This window comes from Schistocerca gregaria, chromosome X, assembly GCF_023897955.1.
Source record: "Schistocerca gregaria isolate iqSchGreg1 chromosome X, iqSchGreg1.2, whole genome shotgun sequence".
NCBI lineage: Eukaryota > Metazoa > Arthropoda > Insecta > Orthoptera > Acrididae > Schistocerca > Schistocerca gregaria.
Window position 1 is genome coordinate 854,574,002 of NC_064931.1, and position 18,554 is coordinate 854,592,555.

The 18,554-nt window shown below is 42.4% G+C and overlaps 1 protein-coding gene across 1 annotated transcript in view; it reads left to right on the forward strand.

Moving 5' to 3' along the window:
• LOC126298614 (uncharacterized) overlaps positions 1-18,554 on the forward strand; it is a 421,534-nt gene that overhangs the window by 298,651 nt on the left and 104,329 nt on the right. Inside the window, 1 exon segment of the mRNA XM_049990020.1 lies at positions 12,405-12,463. Coding sequence (XP_049845977.1) covers positions 12,405-12,463 — 59 coding nt within the window.

Genomic DNA, 18,554 nt, shown 5'->3' on the forward strand with positions numbered 1-18,554 from the left:
GGGTGTTTCAAAAATGACCGGTATATTTGAAACGGCTATAAACACTAAACGAGCAGCGATAGAAATACACCGTTTGTTGCAATATGCTTGGGACAACAGTACATTTTCAGGCGGACAAACTTTCGAAATTACAGTAGTTACAATTTTCAACAACAGATGGCGCTGCAAGTGATGTGAAAGATATAGAAGACAACGCAGTCTGTGGGTGCGCCATTCTGTACGTCGTCTTTCTGCTGTAAGCGTGTGCTCTTCACAACGTGCAAGTGTGCTGTGGACAACATGGTTTATTCCTTAGAACAGAGGATTTTTCTGGCGTTGGAATTCCACCGCCTAGAACACAGTGTTGTTGCAACAAGACGAAGTTTTCAACGGAGGTTTAATGTAACCAAAGGACCGAAAAGCGATACAATAAAGGATCTGTTTGAAAAATTTCAACGGACTGGGAACGTGCCGGATGAACGTGTTGGAGAGGTAGGGCGACCGCGTACGGCAACCACAGAGGGCAACGCGCAGCTAGTGCAGCAGGTGATCCAACAGCGGCCTCGGGTTTCCGTTCGCCGTGTTGCACCTGCGGTCCAAATGACGCCAACATCCACGTATCGTCTCATGCGCCAGAGTTTACACCTCTATCCATACAAAATTCAAACGCGGCAACCCCTCAGCGCCGCTACCATTGCTGCACGAGAGACATTCACTAACGATATAGTGCACAGGATTGATGACTGCGATATGCATGTGGGCAGCATTTGGTTTACTGACGAAGCTTATTTTTACCTGGATGGCTTAGTCAATAAACAGAACTGGCGCATATGGGGAACTGAAAAGCCCCATGTTGCAGTCCCATCGTCCCTGCATCCTCAAAAAGTACTGGTCTGGGCCGCCATTTCTTCCAAAGGAATCATTGGCCCATTTTTCAGATCCGAAACGGTTACTGCATCACGCTATCTGGACATTCTTCGTGAATTTGTGGCGGTAAAAACTGCCTTAGACGACTGCGAACACCTAGTGGTTTATGCAAGATGGTGGCCGGCCACATCGCACGGCCGACGTCTTTAATTTCCTGAATGAATATTTCGATGATCGTGTGATTGCTTTGGGCTATCCGAAACAGACAGGAGGCGGCGTGGATTGGCCTCCCTATTCGCCAGACATGAACCCCTGTGACTTCTTTCTGTGGGGACACTTGAAAGACCAGATGTACCGCCAGAATCCAGAAACAATTGAACAGCTGAAGCAGTACATCTCATCTGCATGTGAAGCCATTCCGCCAGACACGTTGTCAAAGGTTTCGGGTAATTTCATTCAGAGATTACGCCATATTATTGCTACGCATGGTGGATATGTGGAAAATATCGTACTATAGTGTTTCCCAGAGCGCAGCGTCATCTGTTGTTGACAATTGTAACTACTGTAATTTCGAAAGTTTGTCTGCCTGAAAATGTACTGTTGTCCCAAGCATATTGCAACAAACGGTGTATTTCTATCGCTGCTCGTTTAGTTTTTATTGCCGTTTCAGATGTACCGGTCATTTTTGAAACACCCTGTACTACCATGCAGAAAGCATCGGGCGGTAAATGATGTGATGTATTTGTGGGAAGGATGTTTGATACAGAGAGAAAACAACCAATACACTGATGGGCTAGTGGATAACGTCGGACGGTCCACAAGAATGTTGTGAATGGTGCTGATATATATGGGGAAGAATCAACGGTAGAAAACTGTAGCGAAATTCAGGAAGACCTGCACATGATCGATGCTTGGTACAAGGATTAGTGGTTGACCCTCAATATCAGAGTCACTCAAATGAAAACGAGACAGATGGAAAAAAGTAACGAAACTTTTCATTATTTTAAAACTAATCACCGTATATATTAATACTTTTATCCTACTGTGAGACAAGACGGTCAACGCCTACACGGAAAAATGTTGCAGTTACCTACAGATCCATGCCCAGGCGTGTACCTCTTCGTCCAAAGCCAATCGACGGCTACAAATGTCTTTCTTCAGGACTCAAAAAGTATGAAAATAGTATGGAGAGATGGGGGCTCGATGGAGGGTGTGTAAGGTTCAAATGGCTCTGAGCACTATGGGACTTAACATCGATGGTCATCAGTCCCCTAGAACTTAGAACTACTTAAACCTAACTAACCTAAGGACAGCACACAACACCCAGCCATCACGAGGCAGAGAAAATCCCTGACCCCGCCGGGAATCGAACCCGGGAACCCGTGCGTGGGAAGCGAGAACGCTACCGCACGACCACGAGATGCGGGCGGTGTGTAAGGGCGCGCCCCCATGTTACCTAGGTTGTTTCGACTACGCTGCACAAGTTTCGCTGGGAAGTCGTAACACATCCTCCGTACAGTCCCGACCTCTACCTATGCGATTTCCACATTTCTGGATCCCTGATGAAAGACATTTGCTTCGGACGAAGGGGATGCATGCCTGGGCACAATCAACGGTTCCGTAGGTAATCAAAACATTTTTCCATACAGGCACTGAGCGTCTTGTCTCACAGTGGTACAAATGTATTAACAGTTATTGCAATTACTTTTGAACTAATAAACAGTCCACTAACTCTTTCCAATCTATCTCGCTTTCATTCGACTGCGTCTTAAGTAATGAAATGTAACGTATTACTCACAAACAGGAGGAAAGGCACTTTAGTATTTGATTACAGGATTGCCAAACAAACACTGGAAAGAGTCCACTCCATTAAATAACTATAATTACGTGTACAGAACGATTTAAAGTGGAGTATCCCACAAAAAATTATTGTAGGAAAGAGAGATGTCATACTGAGATTCATAAGAAGTATTCTCAGAAACTATAGTCTATCCCAGAGAATTGCTTCTCCATCTGGGACCCTTATTACGTAAGACTGATAGAGGATACAGAGAAGATCCAAAGAGAACGGCACTTTTTTCACGAGTTGGATTAGCAAGCGCGAAATCCTCACGGAACTGCTCAACCGCACCAGTGGTAGATTCTGTAAGAGGTATGCTGTGTATGACGGTATGGTTTCCTGTTAAAATTCCAACATGGTACGTTCCTAGAAGAGTCATTCAGTATATTTTATCCTCCTACACATGAGTCATGAAGATAAAATTAGTTCCTTTCAGCCGGAATTACATTCACTTCAGTGTCAATACGAACATGTCATCGTAATGGGTGACTTGAACATAGATCTGCTAAGAGACACTCCCTCCGCAATAAACCTAAGAACATTGTTTAGTTGCAATAGCATGAACATTCTTCCATTACAACCTACACACCATACGGCGTACAGTCATACTCTTATAGACGTAATCGCAACGAAACAGACTGACAAAGTAAGAGATGTTGGTCAGACTTCGGCCCCAGCCTCTCAGCACATGATGTGATATTCCTGGCCTACCCTGTGCAGCCCCCAAAGATCAAATCGCGTTACATAACTTGTAGGAACATGAAACGTATTGACCTTGACGCTCTAATAGCCGATTGCTCATAAATCTCATGGCATCAAATAATCAGACAACCTACAATCGATGGCAAAATTAATGAACTTGGTGATAAACTCACTGCCCTCTATGACAAACATGCACCTGTACGCAAAATCCGTGTAAGAAAATCTCCTGCTCCATGGCTGACAGCTGATTTACGTCAAATGATGAATAATAGGGATGCTGCCCACAGGCGTTTCAAGGCAGACTCGAAACCCGAGCGTATCGAAGAATATAGAAAACTATGGAACAGGGTGAAACAATACATTCGCACGCTCGCTCCCTTGTATGCAGCAATCTGACGCCCACGACGCAATGGAACAATCTCCGTAGCTTGGGGGTCGGAAAAGCAAAATCGGAAACTGCTTTTCATGTCTCAGCTAGCGAGTTAAATAAAGTCTTCTCTGCACGGCTGATAATTACCGTCCACAAGAATCTCCTAACTGGATAACTAACAACGATACCTTCCATCTAAAATATGTAACAATAAATACGGCAAGAAAAGCAATAATGAGAATCTCTTCTGATGCGATAGGCAATGACAGTATCAGCATAACCATGATTAAGAATGCTGCCAATATCTTAGTACCTGTCTTAACCGACATATTTAATTTTTCCCTCGTGAACGGAATATACCCCACTGCATGGAAAAGAAGCATAATTCGACCCATCCCTAAGATCGAAAAGCCGCAACTGCCTAGTGATTACCGACCAATTAGCATACTGCCTGCTGTTTCCCAAGCACTGGAATATATTGTTCATGATCAAATCACTGAACGCCTGCATGAATTCAGCCTATATGACAAATTTGAATCCGGTTTCCGTAAACATCACAGCACAAACACTGCTCTAATTAAAGTAACTGATGACCTGAAATATGCCATCGACAGCCGAAAGGCAACAATATTGACGCTACTAGACTTCAGCAAAGCTTTTGACACTGTTGACTTTGACATATCGCTCAGAAAAATGCAACAGCTTAATTTCTCAGGTAGTGCAATGAGATGGTTTGAAAGCTACTTGAAAGACAGACAGCAATGCGTTGTCTGCGTAAATGAAAAATCCTCCTGGAAACGTGTCTCATCGGGAGTGCCACAAGGATCAGTCTTAGGACCACTTTTGTTTTCTTTATATGTCAACAATATTTCGTCAGCTCTGTCCTCCTGTAAATATCATTTCTATGCCGACGACCTCCAGATCTACCTAAGCGTCAGACCTGGAGATATAAATACTGCAATCGCTCAGATGAATGATGATCTGTCTTCAGTAGTAACATGGGTGAAAAACCTGGGGCTTAAACTAAATGCAAAAAAGACACAAGTAATCTTAATAGCCCATCAGAAATTAATATGTTCAGATTACCGCGAACGGCTGCCTCCTATTCTGCTTTCCGGTATTCCGATATCATATCAGAAAATAGTTAAGAACTTGGGTGTAACTCTGGCTGAGCATCTCCACTGGGCGGAGAATACAGTCGCAGTGTACCAGAAGACGTCCGCTTGTCTCTATGCTCTCAGAAAGTTTCGGAACGTATTTCCACAGGACTTGAAACGCCAGCTCGTGCAAGCACTCGTTCTACCGCACCTCCAAAAAATGGTTCAAATAGCTCTGAGCACTATGGGACTTAACATCTATGGTCATCAGTCCCCTAGAACTTAGAACTACTTAAACCTAACTAACCTAAGGACATCACACAACACCCAGTCATCATGAGGCAGAGAAAATCCCTGACCCAGCCGGGAACCGAACCTCCACTATTATGATGTAATTCAACAAGGCATGAGAAGTGAAACCAAAAGACGGCTAGAATTAACCATGAATGCCTGTGTACGTTACACCTGCAACATTCGCCGATATGATCATGTTAGTGCTTCATGCTCCCAGCTAGGGTGGCTGTGGCCGGACAAACTGCGTGACTATCACACTCTATGTCTACTTCACCGACTCCTCGTCGCGCAAGCACCCCAGTACCTTGCTTCAGAGATTAAACACCTGTCATGCCATCATAATCGAAACACGAAGTCCGCCTCTGGAACAAACTGCCCCTTACCTTACGCAAAATTCAATCCCCTGCTGCTTTTAAGAAGAAGTTGAAGCATTTCCTACTATCATCCTCATAAGGTTTTCCACGAAATTAATGTACAAGGCCAATTCCCTCCCCTATCAAATAGCAAAGCTAGCGTCTCCTGTCTTGCTCCTTTCTCTTCTTCCTCTTCATCTATCTCTATTAGCCACGCAGTCTTCTTTTCCTTTATATTTCCTTAATTACGTTCCAACATGTCTCTACTCTTCTCCTCCTTTTCACCATCAGTCTCCATCATACTTCATGCTGCTAGCACTCCTATTTAAAACCTGTCTCTTTCATAATGTCTATATCTACGAATATAAACTCTATATGTATGTATTTCTCCAAGTGTGCCTTTGTAATTGTTTATTTCACTTTTTGTACTAAATGTAGTTTAACATGCCTACTAAAACATATGAGTGTGAAATAATTAGAATGCCTAGTTAGATGTAAGAGAGGGCCTCATGGCCCTAATCTTGCCAGGTTAATTAAATAAATATTTAAATAAATAATATTAGAGAGTTAGTATCTCACAAAGAGGCTTAAATCGTCCACTGGACACGGAAGGAGAATCCATCGTCACGAAGGCACAGCGCCTGCAACACATTCGGAGTGTTCGTTAGCGCGATTTGCCACTGAAGGCCTATCCACCAGCAAATGTCGGCTGTATCTGGCTCGCGAACCACACAGCTTGTTTATGAAAATGGACGCGCCTAAAATTCCTACGTTAACTCTATTAAAAGGCACGCTTCCTTCCTACCACACATACTAGTCATGTTGTTTCGGTTGTGGTGTACATAAATAAAGATTTCAGTATCCATGAATATGTAATAAGAAAAAGTCAAATTCTATATGCAGTCAGTAAGGACATCAGCTTGCAAAACTTCACGAAATCGGAAAAACTCACTCCTGAGAGAGAGCTCACGATTATTATAGAAAATACCTCTATTAATTTAATAAGAAAAGTCCCACAATCTTTTAGAAAACGCGGAGATGAAAAAACTTGAATAAAGCAAGACACACACCCTTTAAACCTTGTCTCATAGCTCGGAAACTCTGTCAACTACGTTGCGCTGAACTTGCACAACAAATGACCATGTACGCTAACGAGAACACGGCAAGTGCCATAATCAGATTTCCCAAAAACTTCACTCTGTGGAAGAGGAGCCAAAACAAGCGAACATAGGAGAAATGATCTCATAAAATAAAGGAAATCAGAGCTCGCACAGGAAGATTCAGGGGTTAATTTTCCCTACATGCCATTCTACAGTGGAACGGTCGAGGTATAGTCTGATTGTGATTTTATGAAACCTCTGCCACACACTTAAGTGTTAATTGCAGACTAGTCATGCAGGTGTTAGGAAAGTATTTTAACATGTGTATTTATATGGTTGAAATGGATCTGAGCACTATGGGGCTTAACTTCTGAGGTCATCAGTCTGGTTCTAGGGGACTGATGACCTCAGAAGTTAAGTCCCATAGTGCTCAGAGCCATTTGAAATATTTTCATTCTTTGAAATGGCATAATATGAGTTTTGTGAAGCACATTAGGTCTATTCAATTATCACTTTATCAATGTCTGCTAAGGCTGACTTTAGGATTCTTACAGAAGCATCATTCAGTGAAGGTATAAATTACATTCCGCCGCGCACTTACAACGGCTAGCGGAGAACGTAGGTAAATGCAGATGTAGAACAACTAAATCGCTAACGGTTGACCTACCTTCACGTAACACCCGTAAAATCCCCCTGATATGATACACTTGTGGGCTCGTACGATCACGGCCGTTTCAGCTGACTCGATTGTCTGTTTCAGAAAACACATCTCCTATGTTGACACGGAGGCGCGGCGTGACGTCACAGCCAGACTTTTAGAAGTGACGGAACTTGGAAAGCGGGCTATCTGGCGGCGCATCACTCCTTGACTCTCTTCCATACAATGCAGCTTGCAACACGTCCGCGAAATAGCGTCCACCGGCTTCCAAACGTCGCGGAGGCGGGTATTCTTCGCCTTGACGAACCTCTCTACTTATTCACCGTCGGGATGACAGTGCAAGTCTGTGGTCACTGCCAGATCCCACCATCTGTACCTCTACAAATGTTTCACTAGAAGAAAAACCGGAACCGATAATTCCGTAAACTAACAATTCTACCTTCGTGACAAATAAGTACTCTGTGACGATTATGTGCAAAGCGCAATGCATCTTCTGTTCTAAAACATGGAAAGGATAGTCGTCATCTGGTTCGTGTCGTCATTAATGCTCACTATAATTAAAAATGTGACATCACGACTGTGCCGCCTTCTAGGAAATAACATTAGTTGTCGTTGGATTGCATATAACTTAAGAAATTGTTTCGCGTACATGTATGTGTGTGTTTGCGTGTGCGCGCCCGCCTTAGAACATCTCCGAAAACTGTTGTGTGTGTCCAGAATGAAACTTTTCACTCTGCAGCGGAGTGTGCGCTGATATGAAACTTGCTGGCAGATTAAAACTGTGTGCCCGACCGAGACTCGATCTCGGGACCTTTGCCTTTCGCGGGCAAGTGCTCTACCAACTGAACTACGGAAGCACGACTCACGCCCGGTACTCACAGCTTTACTTCTGCCAGTTCCTCGCCACCTATCTTCCAAACTTTACAGAAGCTCTCCTGCGAACCTTGCACAACTAGCACTCCTGAAAGAAAGGATATTGCGGAGACATGGCTTAGCCACAGCCTGGGGGATGTTTCCAGAATGAGATTTTTCACTCTGCAGCGGAGTGTGCGCTGATATGAAACTTCCTGGCAGATTAAAACTGTGTGCCCGAACGAGACGGGACCTTAGCCTTTCGCGGGCAAGTGCTCTACCAACTGAGCTACCGAAGCACGACTCAGGTCCGGTACTCTCATTCTCATGAAGGAGAAGAGAGGGGGAAGGGAAGGAGGGAGAATAGATTGGGCTTTGTCGGGTCACACGCTGATGGTCTGAGTGCTGTCAAAATACAACAGAGTACAATCATTAGAGATTAACCTAGTCTGAATTCGTCTAATCAGACTACAGTCGAAACGCAATCCATACTCACTCTTATGCTGTGTTTTATTTCACTTTTCATCTTCTCTCTCTCTCTCTCTTTCACAGGGGTCGGAAACGATGAAGAGAGAGGAGGAAAATTCACAAATCGTTGAAATAGATAAACACTACTAAACTAAATTACCTTCTGCATTCCTCAACCAGAAGTTACCAGTGGCCCAGCAGTGGTAGCCACGTGAGCCAACCCTTAAGAAAAGTGACAATAGCAACACCAGTTCACGAACAGCAGACCATCACCATATCGAGTACCATCAGCCTTAGCGGAGTGGATAGTTACGAGTATCCTGTGTTTCCTTAATCTCTTGAGAAAAAACGAGAGAGGCGTAACGGAAATCCAAACTTGGAGCTCTGAGACATGCGACGAAATGTCTAGCGATCTGAAATGAGAAACGAGTTTCAAGAAGAGACTCAAGGGATTTTTGAGAGAGTGGGGATGCAACAGACGGATGGAGACTGGTGGCTGTTAATTTGAACGTTTCTACCCACAGACGACTGCAGCAAAACATTCGTTGATGAGCCGGCCAGTGTGGCCGAGCGGTTCTAGGCACTACGGTGTGGAACCGCGCGACCGCTACGGTCGCAGGTTCGAATCCTGCCTCGGGCATGGGTGTGTGTGATGTCCTTCGGTTAGTCAGGTTTAAGTAGTTCTAAGTTCCGGGGGACTGATGATCTCAGAAGTTAAGTCCCATAGTGCTCAGAGCAATTTGGTTGCAAAACATTAACCCGAATTCCTTACAGAAGAACGGAAAAACTGGTAGAAGCCGACCTCGGGGAAGACCAGTTTGCGTTCCAGAGAAATGTAGGAACACGCGAAGCGATACTGACTTCTCTTAGAAGATAGGTTAAGGAAAGGCAAACCTACGTTTACAGCATTTGTGGACTTAAAGAAAGCTTTTTATAGTACTGACAGGAATACTGTCTTTGAAATTCTGGGGGTAGCAGGGGTAAAATACACAGATCGAAAGGCTCGTAGAGAAACAAGACGGCAGTTATAAGACGAAGGGCATGAAAGGGATGCAGTGGTTGCGAAAGGAGTGAGACAGGATTGTAATCTATCCCCTTCGTTATTCAATCTGTACACTGAGCAAACAATAAAGGAAACAAAAGAAAAATTTGGAGCAGTAATTAAAGACCAGGGAGAAGAAATAAAAACTTTGAAGTTTTCCAGTGACATTGTAATTCTGTCAAAGACAGCTAAGGACTTGGAAGAGCAACTGAACGGAATGGACTGTATCTTGAAAGGAGGATATAACTTCAACACCAACAGAAGTAAAACAAGGAAAACGAAGGGTAGTCGAACTGAAGCAGGTGAGGCTGAGGGAATAACATTAGGGCACTTAAAATAGTAGATGAGTTTCCCTATTTTGGCAGCAAAATACCTGATGATCGCCGAAGTAGAGAGGATATAAAATGCAGATTGGCAATGGAAAAAAAGCGTTGCTGAAGAACAGAAATTTCCTAACGTCGAGTATAGATTTCAGTGTGAGGAGATCTTTACTGAAAGTATTTTTATGGAGTGTAGCCGTACATAGAAGTGAAACATGGACGATAAACAGTGTAGACATGAAGAGAATAGAAGCTTTCGAAATGTTGTGCTACAAAAGAATGCTGAAGATTAGATGGACAGATCATGTAACTAATGAGGAGGTACTGAATATAACTGGGGAGCAAAGAAATTTGTAGCACAACCTGACTAGAAGAAGGGATCAGTTGGTAAGACACATTCTGAGACATCAAGGGATCACCAATTAAGTACTGGAGAGAAGTGGGGAGGGGGGGGGATGGAGGAGGGGGGAAGGGAGAAGATAGAAATCGCAGAGGGAGAGCAACAGGTGAATACAGTAAGCAGATTCAGAAGGATGTAAGTTGCAGTAGTTATTCGGAGATGAAGAGGCTTGCACAGGATAGAGTTGCATGAAGAACTGCATCAAACCAATCTTCGGACTGAGAACAACAACAACATCCGTCAGTGCAATAGTTGCTATTAAATTTTTCAGAAGTCAGACAAGGAGTTGCCATATCACAAAATCTATTCTCATCAGTTCTAGAGGAAGGCTTCAGAGTCTCAAATTGGGAAAACGAGTGAGGAATACGCGTTAATGGAACACTTCCGTTTTGCTGATGAGACGATACTGTGCAAATGAAGTTCATCAACGGCTGATAGAAACAGGCTTTAAAATTAATTTCAACAGGATTAAAATAATATGTAGTCAATATGTCGGAAGGGAAATACAACCAGGTGAGGAATTTTTATATTTAGGACCAATGAAAACAGTGACTGGATTGACAAGAAAAGAAGCTAACAGCCCACAACTGCTTAACAGTGTACTTCTAGGTTACATGCTACAAGTGTTGCTTGTAAACCAAATAGGTTTTTCAAGAAAGTCTGATGCATCCAGAAAGGAGAGTTTACAACAAATGTACTTTACCAGTTTGGACTTGCAACAGTGAGACGTGGACTTTATTACGGAAACTGTTGAAAGACTGAGTCTTCAACAGTGTACTTCCAAGTCACAAGCCTCAACTGTTGGTGGTATACTAAACGAGGGTTTCAACAGATTCCGATGCGCCTGAAAGGAAAGTTTACAGCCAATGTGTTTTACCGGATTAATCTTGCGACAATGAGACGTGGAATTCTAAAGTGAAAACTATTCAGAGTCTGTGTGTTTCATAGAGTGCTTCCGAGTCACAAGCCTCAATTGTTGTTCGTAAACTAAATAGGATTTTCAATACAATCTGACGCATCCGGAAAGGAAAGTTTAAAACCAATGTGTTTTACCAGTTTAGAGTTGTGGTAGCGTTAAGTCAACTTCAAACATTAAAAATATTCAAAGAGTGAGGGCAGCTCAATGAGCAATGGAGGGAAACTACTAGAAGGAGCAGGAACTTGTCTGTCATAATAGAAGTGGCTAGATTGCGTTAGAACACATGTTGCAGCGATTAGCTGAAGGCCGTAAATTGTAGAGGAGGAAGTAAAGGAAAGTCGTATGACAAGGCTACCTGCGAGTCCCTCAAGAGGAACGTTTATCCTCCGGTTCCCAAGTTCTTTCAACTGGACGCCACTTCAGCGACTTGTGTGCCGTTAACCTATCCCAGTAATCCTACCAGAGGAAGTGGACCTACAGTTAACTTGGAATCCAAACCATGCGTCATTAGTGATACATCTACACATCACTGAGAGGTGAAGGTCAGATTGAAGGCAAACTGGAAAATTCCGGGATTCGATCTTGCGACTTTACGGTCTCCAGGCTCGCCCTACAGCACTAGACTACCAAACTCGACTTAGAGGAGGACTTTGTTGAGTAATAGACGCTAGATGAACGGTAATGATGATGATCAGTTAGAAGATGTAACTCATTTTTCGTATGCAGTTACTAATTTTATGTCCTCTGAACCATTCCTTCATGATATTGTAATTTTTTGTCTGTTTTCAGGTTGTATACTGCTTTTCTGTGCGATCCATTATCAAAAACGGAGTTCTTGGCCATTCACCTGGGTTTATTAATAATGTATGTTCGCAATATTTCAATCACCTGTCGTTATTTTTGCTGGTTGCACATACAATATGTTACCGATTCACTATGTAACTCCATCTTCACACATCAGTATAGACAGTTGTATTGATGTCTGAATATGAAATCATACAACTCTGAAATCGATAACATGTTGTACATATAAACAGCAGAAACAGAGATACCAGGGTGGCATATGTTAAACGTATTAACTATATATAACGTTTCTACAGTAGAAGCACTGGTTTAAAGTACATGTGTTTGTCTGTGTTCCAGCGCTCCTGTTAGCCTTCTGTCCAAATCATGGAAAAGTCCGATCAGCTGTCGTGCCAGGGGTGAGTAACTCTAGTGTTGTCTGTTTCCTATTTGCATCACAAAAATACGTTAATACACAATCATCGTACTGTTTGTTACTATGGAGCATTTAAATGTAAGGGCGTGCAGTGATATGAATAATTTAGCTCTGAAACGATGTTTCAAAAGGCTAAACGATCCAGCATATGTTTAATTCCCTGCTGTCATGCGGTATTAGAAGCTAAATGTACACATGAGGATCGGTAAGTGATCCGTGGTTCGTAAGGTTCCTTCAGAGTTATCAGAATATACCTCACTCGAATAAAAGCAGCATAGCCACACGTTATCTCTTAAGTTGGTACACTAGTCCTTGTAAATTCTGCGAACATCATGACGATGTTAGAGATTAATGGAAGTTAATCCACTTATTATGACGTACTGTGACACAATGAAACTGACCGGAACCCAAAGCAATAACGGAATATTTGTCTAAGTCGTGCCATACACATGAGAAGTACCTTGGTGGCAGATTATCGTCTGAACAAGCCCTAGTAGAGGTTGCCTTCGTCCGATCTGCTACGAAGTGTCAAGTTTCCATCAGTTTCGTGTGTGTAACTCTTGCTACCTTTAGATACACCACATATTTACACGTTAAGGCCAAACAGAGTTTCCGATCGTTTCATTGTTTTACATGAATGGTCATCAGCTGTTCAAGGTTTTGTATTTAGTCATCACGACGGCTGTTTCTCTTCTGTCAAATACAAAACAGTGTTCGGGGAAAGCAAGTTCAGGTATGGAGGCTAGGCACACAGGCAACGTGCACTAAAAGATCTGGCCTACTTTCGTAGAACAATCTATATTTATATTGCAAACTGTGCCACTGATATCATGCGATGTTGCCACATTTATTCTGTAATTAGTCCCCACCAACCCCCTGATAACACAGTCGAAGATGGTGGAAGACAGCCAGTTGCATTAAGTTTGAAATGGCTGGAAATTAAAAAATCCATACTTTTTCCCACCACTCCGACCTCACAGCTCACTTGTGCTAATGTACTTATGTGCAGGCACAAAGAATGTAAACCATCAGTCTGACGTTTTATAATGTTGGGACATTCAAAAAGCTAATCTGACTTTGGTTTTAAACGGTGTAAAATCTCAGTTTAAAATGATTTGTGGTTAAACATATATGGTGACACAGCCACTGGTATATGATTAGAATGATTTCATTTGTTGATTTTTAAAAAGTGCCACTCACACTAGGGATCGCATCTACTGTCCAGGCCGGCCGCTGTGACCGAGCGTTTTAGGCGGTTCAGTCCTGAGCGACGCGGCTGCTACGGTCGCAGGTTCGAATCCTGCATCGGGCATGGATATGTGTGATGTCCTTGGGTGGTTAGGTTTAAGTAGTCCTAAGTTCTAGGGGACTGATAACCTCAGATGTTAGTTCCCATAGTGCTTAGAGCCATTTTTTTCTACTCTCCAGTAACATGCTACCTGCCACCCTCCTGTAATGAGTCCCAATTTCAGAATCCAAAATCCCACTTGCCCAGCGCTAAGAACTGTGGGATATTCAAAATCTCGGACAGTGATTCCGATTCCCACAACTATTACGTTATTTATGATAGCGCTGTAGTCACACTCACGACTGCTCTGATTTCACAACCCATGTGACCTAAGTTAAAATGGCGAGGAAATTTGAAAATGGAAGAAGCAGACATATGCTTTATCCCATGTTGAAAAACGGAAGCAAATTCAAAATTCAAGATGGACACCTGTGCTAAGTTTAAAAGAACGGAAATTCAAAATTTCCTTAAGTTTAAAAGGCAAAAGTTGTGCAATGTCCCACACTTATGTCCCACCACCACCACCCACCATTATTTAAATAGTTTCGGTTGTCTCGATGGAAATCTCAAAAACCTCAGATGTACACTCGTCTTCGGAGAAAGACTTGAGCAATTGCACTGAGCCTAAATGTCAAGGTCCTATGTTTTTAAAATTCGCCACGGAAGATTAATGTGTGGGAGAGGTGGCAGGTATTAAACGAGCACTAGCGAGTCTTTTTAATGGCCAGCCACCAGCTCCAGTACGGTAGACGAATCATATATGTATCCAACATGTATCCTCTGCATTTCAGACATAAAAACACTCATACAATGCGATCAGATGCATTGCAGCCATTAAAACCGTCACAGATTCAGGTGATGAAAAAGAATAATATGGTACAAGAGAAGCCGTCACCAGCCTAGTTATGTGATGCATTTCAAGACGAAACTCTTCGGCGAGATTAGCGCCTGACTCCAGCACCTCCTGATGGATGAGAGGCGTGGTGGTCCAGCTACTCGTGTGGCTGAGCACCGTAAATATGAGTCAGCTCGTGTGGCCCATACAGGCGAGTTGCCACCTATTCGAAAGCACTAGTGGTGATGCAACTCGTGGCTAATGAACTCTCGGAATGCGCAGCACGGTTTAATTACTTATTGAGACATATGTGCCCATTAAGGTGCCCAGAATATTACTCGTCTTTATAATTTGCGACAGCATGCCTAACATCATTTGTGCAGTATGTGTGTGTGTGTGTGTGTGTGTGTGTGTGTCACTCGGCTTTGCTCGGTCTTTCTAGTAAGTACCCGAAACAGAGCGAAATTTCATTTAATATTGCGGTGCGGTATTTTTCGGTTGGCACAAATCTGAGCTCAGCAGAATCGTAGCGTCAGCGCCGTTTACCCTTCGCTATATTTTCGTGATATGAAGGACGTTCACAGGTCTAGCGGCAATTTGTTTCAAAACGAGAGGAAATGACAGAAGAGAGAGATTCGCATAAGCGATGGATACAGATTATTTACTATGAAACGACATTACAGTAGCATGCAGAGAGAATTTAAATGTTTAGATGACAATGAAAGAGCAAAAAATTACAACGATCTACAGACGAGTTTCATTCCTCTGTACATCAAGGAGCACTTTGCGCTAAATTTTCAAGCATGCAGCACTTGAAGAAATTGGTGGTACGTTTCTGAAGTCGCATCCATTATTCCGTTGTCAGCTGCAACAGTTTTAAATAGCAATGAACGAAGAGTATGGCGACTTCACACATTACTGCATACTACTGATTAAGTCGGGGGGGTGGGGGGAGGGGGGTGCGTGGAACGATTTTTCGATTTAAAACTCGCTGTTGTCGAAACTTCTTGGCAGCTTAAAACTGCGTGCTGGACCGAGACTCGAACTCGGGACCTTTGCCTTTCGTGGGCAAATGCTCTACCACCTGAGCTACCCAAGCACGACTCACGCCGCCTCCTCACAGCTTTACTTCTGCCAGTATCTCGTCGAAACTTGCAGAACTAGCACTCCTGGAAAAAAGGTACCAACGAGGTACTGGAGTTTCCGTCCGGCACACAGTTTTAATCTGCCAGGAAGTTTCACATCAGCGCACACTCCGCTGCACAGTGAAAATTACATTCGCTGTTGTTGAATTTATGAAGGAAAAGGAGTGCAGGAACGAAAATTAGAACATCCTGTATGGATTGCAGACTTCGCATTTTAAGTTGACTTGTTTGCACACTTCTCACAGTAAAACATCACAAAGTAACTTCTTTCCGATTTGACGGGGATATTTTTAAAAAGAAAATCGCGCTGTAGAAGGGACACATTCTGACAAAGACAGTCCAGTTCCCTAAGCTCATTGGCGTTAAAAAAAAGCACGAGGTTTCAAGAATTTATTGTGGCCTTGCAAGAGTTAAAAGGATAGTTTTGAGGACACTGTCAGCCTTCTATCTCATTTTCGAGCTACTTTCTAGGCCGTTTGCCGTTTCAGTTGCTAGGGTCACTTTTCATATGCAGATGTAAGTGATTGACCTGCAATATAATTCCACTTTCGGTGACAAATCTTTTTATGTTAAAACTGTCCAGGACGTCTACATTGCTTTCCTCAGGTATCTCTTCCAAGTCTCCATAATGAGGTTGCAAAAGTGCTACAATATTTCGATCGACATATTTGTGTGAAAGACCTTTCTTCGATTGCGAAAATAAATAAGTCACGATTAAATTGCAACTTGAGTGCGAAACTGTGAAATTGTCTGCTTCTGTCCGTATGCTGACAGTTTGTATCAGGTGAAATTATGCCTTCAGATCCCCAAAAATAATTAATGAATACCGAAAACTTGTTTTGTTTGTGATCTGTGATGCTGAGAAATGTGAAATATAAAACCAAGTCACATGCAGTGCGACTGCAACGCCATTTAAATGCGGCGCGTTCGCTGTTTTCCTCTCTTCCCCCTCCTCTCGCTCAGACAGGCTGGTGTGATGGTGGCGTCCAGGCGCAGTGCTTTGGCACTCGGGTCCGGGTTTGGTCCGTGATCTGAAATATTGCTCACCCTTGCCTAACAGCATATAGTAGCTACAGTTCCGAAAAATTCTGAAAAGGAGGATAGTGCTGTAACGGCTCAAGTTTTTGTAATGAAAGTTCTCAAAAAAAGAATGAAAAATGGCAAAATGAGACGTTTCAAACAACATTTTTCCACGTCTGCTGCCATGTAAATATAACACAGTGGAAAGTTTACTGCCTCAACAGATATATCACAGTTTCCACCTCATTTGCCAAACTATTTCCTGACAATATCGGGTACAAAATCTACGATACACACTGTATGAACTAGTAAGACTGAAATTCAAAATCTACAGGATGCTTACTGGCAAACCTTACTTTGTACCCAAGTCATGCGACTGTGGAGGCAGTCGAGGAGGGAGAAGGCCTGGCTTATTAACATGCTATCAATATCAAAGTGTAGGCCACCACTGATTTATAGACTAATAATATCGATGCAGACAATGCACTGAACTCGACTCAGTCTTCTTATAAGCACAAAGTTGTTTAGTGTTCAGGCTAGCATTGCATTTCGAAGCAGTTCCTCACAAAAACTGTAATGAATGGTTGTTTTCCACCAAAGCTGATTACAAGTTTGCCAGATGAAGGAAAGTGATGTAGTTCACATCAGAAATTAGCTTCATCGCTGACAGACTCTAGTGTCAATAGGGAGTGTAACTTGATTTACACTTCTTTATACAGTTACATTCACTACAAATGTTATTGTTTTTCGTCTGTGTTCGCAGTAGCATTACATAGATCTATATAGAGAGCTTTCAAAACCGACTTTTATCAATATGTATATGTATCAACATGAAATGAATGGTCTTAGAGATTTTCTGCTACAGATTGTCACAACGTCTTCCAACAGTTGATCGTTGTCGACCCCTTCTTTGGAGCATACTTTCTGATTACCTTTTAGACATACACACGATCCTATGACTGCCCATAACTGTCAGTACATCCGCTAACATTATGGTTAGTTAGTTATTTTGTTGCGTGTTCCATTCCATTGATCAATGGCACGGTACAGTAGACGTTATGATGTGGAACGTGTCAAGTGCACAATAAATGCACAGATGAAAGAAGATTTTCTAATATACATATATTACAGCACAGTGTTAAAGATTAATATTTCTATTATTTACCCCAGTCCGTTAAATGGCACAACATGCATATACTATATTAATAGATTTATTTATTTCTATTCAAGATTTCATATATGGTGCAGAAGGAGTTGTCGAGGAGATATGATTTCAATTTATTTTTGAAGCCATTACTGTTGCCTGTCAGACATGATACTTCATCTGGTAATTTGTTAGAAAAATTATAGCAGCATATTTTACCCCTTTCTGTGACAAAGATAGGTTGCGTAAAGGATAGTGTCTTTCTTTTTTCTGGTATTATAATCATGAATGTCACTGTTGTTTTTAAACTGGTCCATGTTGTTGAGAACAAATTTCATTAGTGAGTAAATGTACTCTGAGACTGTTTAGAGCTAACCCATTTGCAGAAAACCAATAAATGACTTTTCCGAAGACATTATTTGTATATTTTCAAGTGGAGTTTTGTTTTTCTGGATTAGTAATTATGCTTGTATCATCAGCAAACAGTGTCAGTTCAGTTCCTTCTGCAAGACATGGTTCTCACTAAGATAGCGCAATATGCAATAGGACAGGTTGCAAAGAAGGTTGCATGATGCAACATTTGTGTTCCCACGGGAGTGATATGACAAGGAACAAGACAGAGAGCATGTGATACTAGCCACA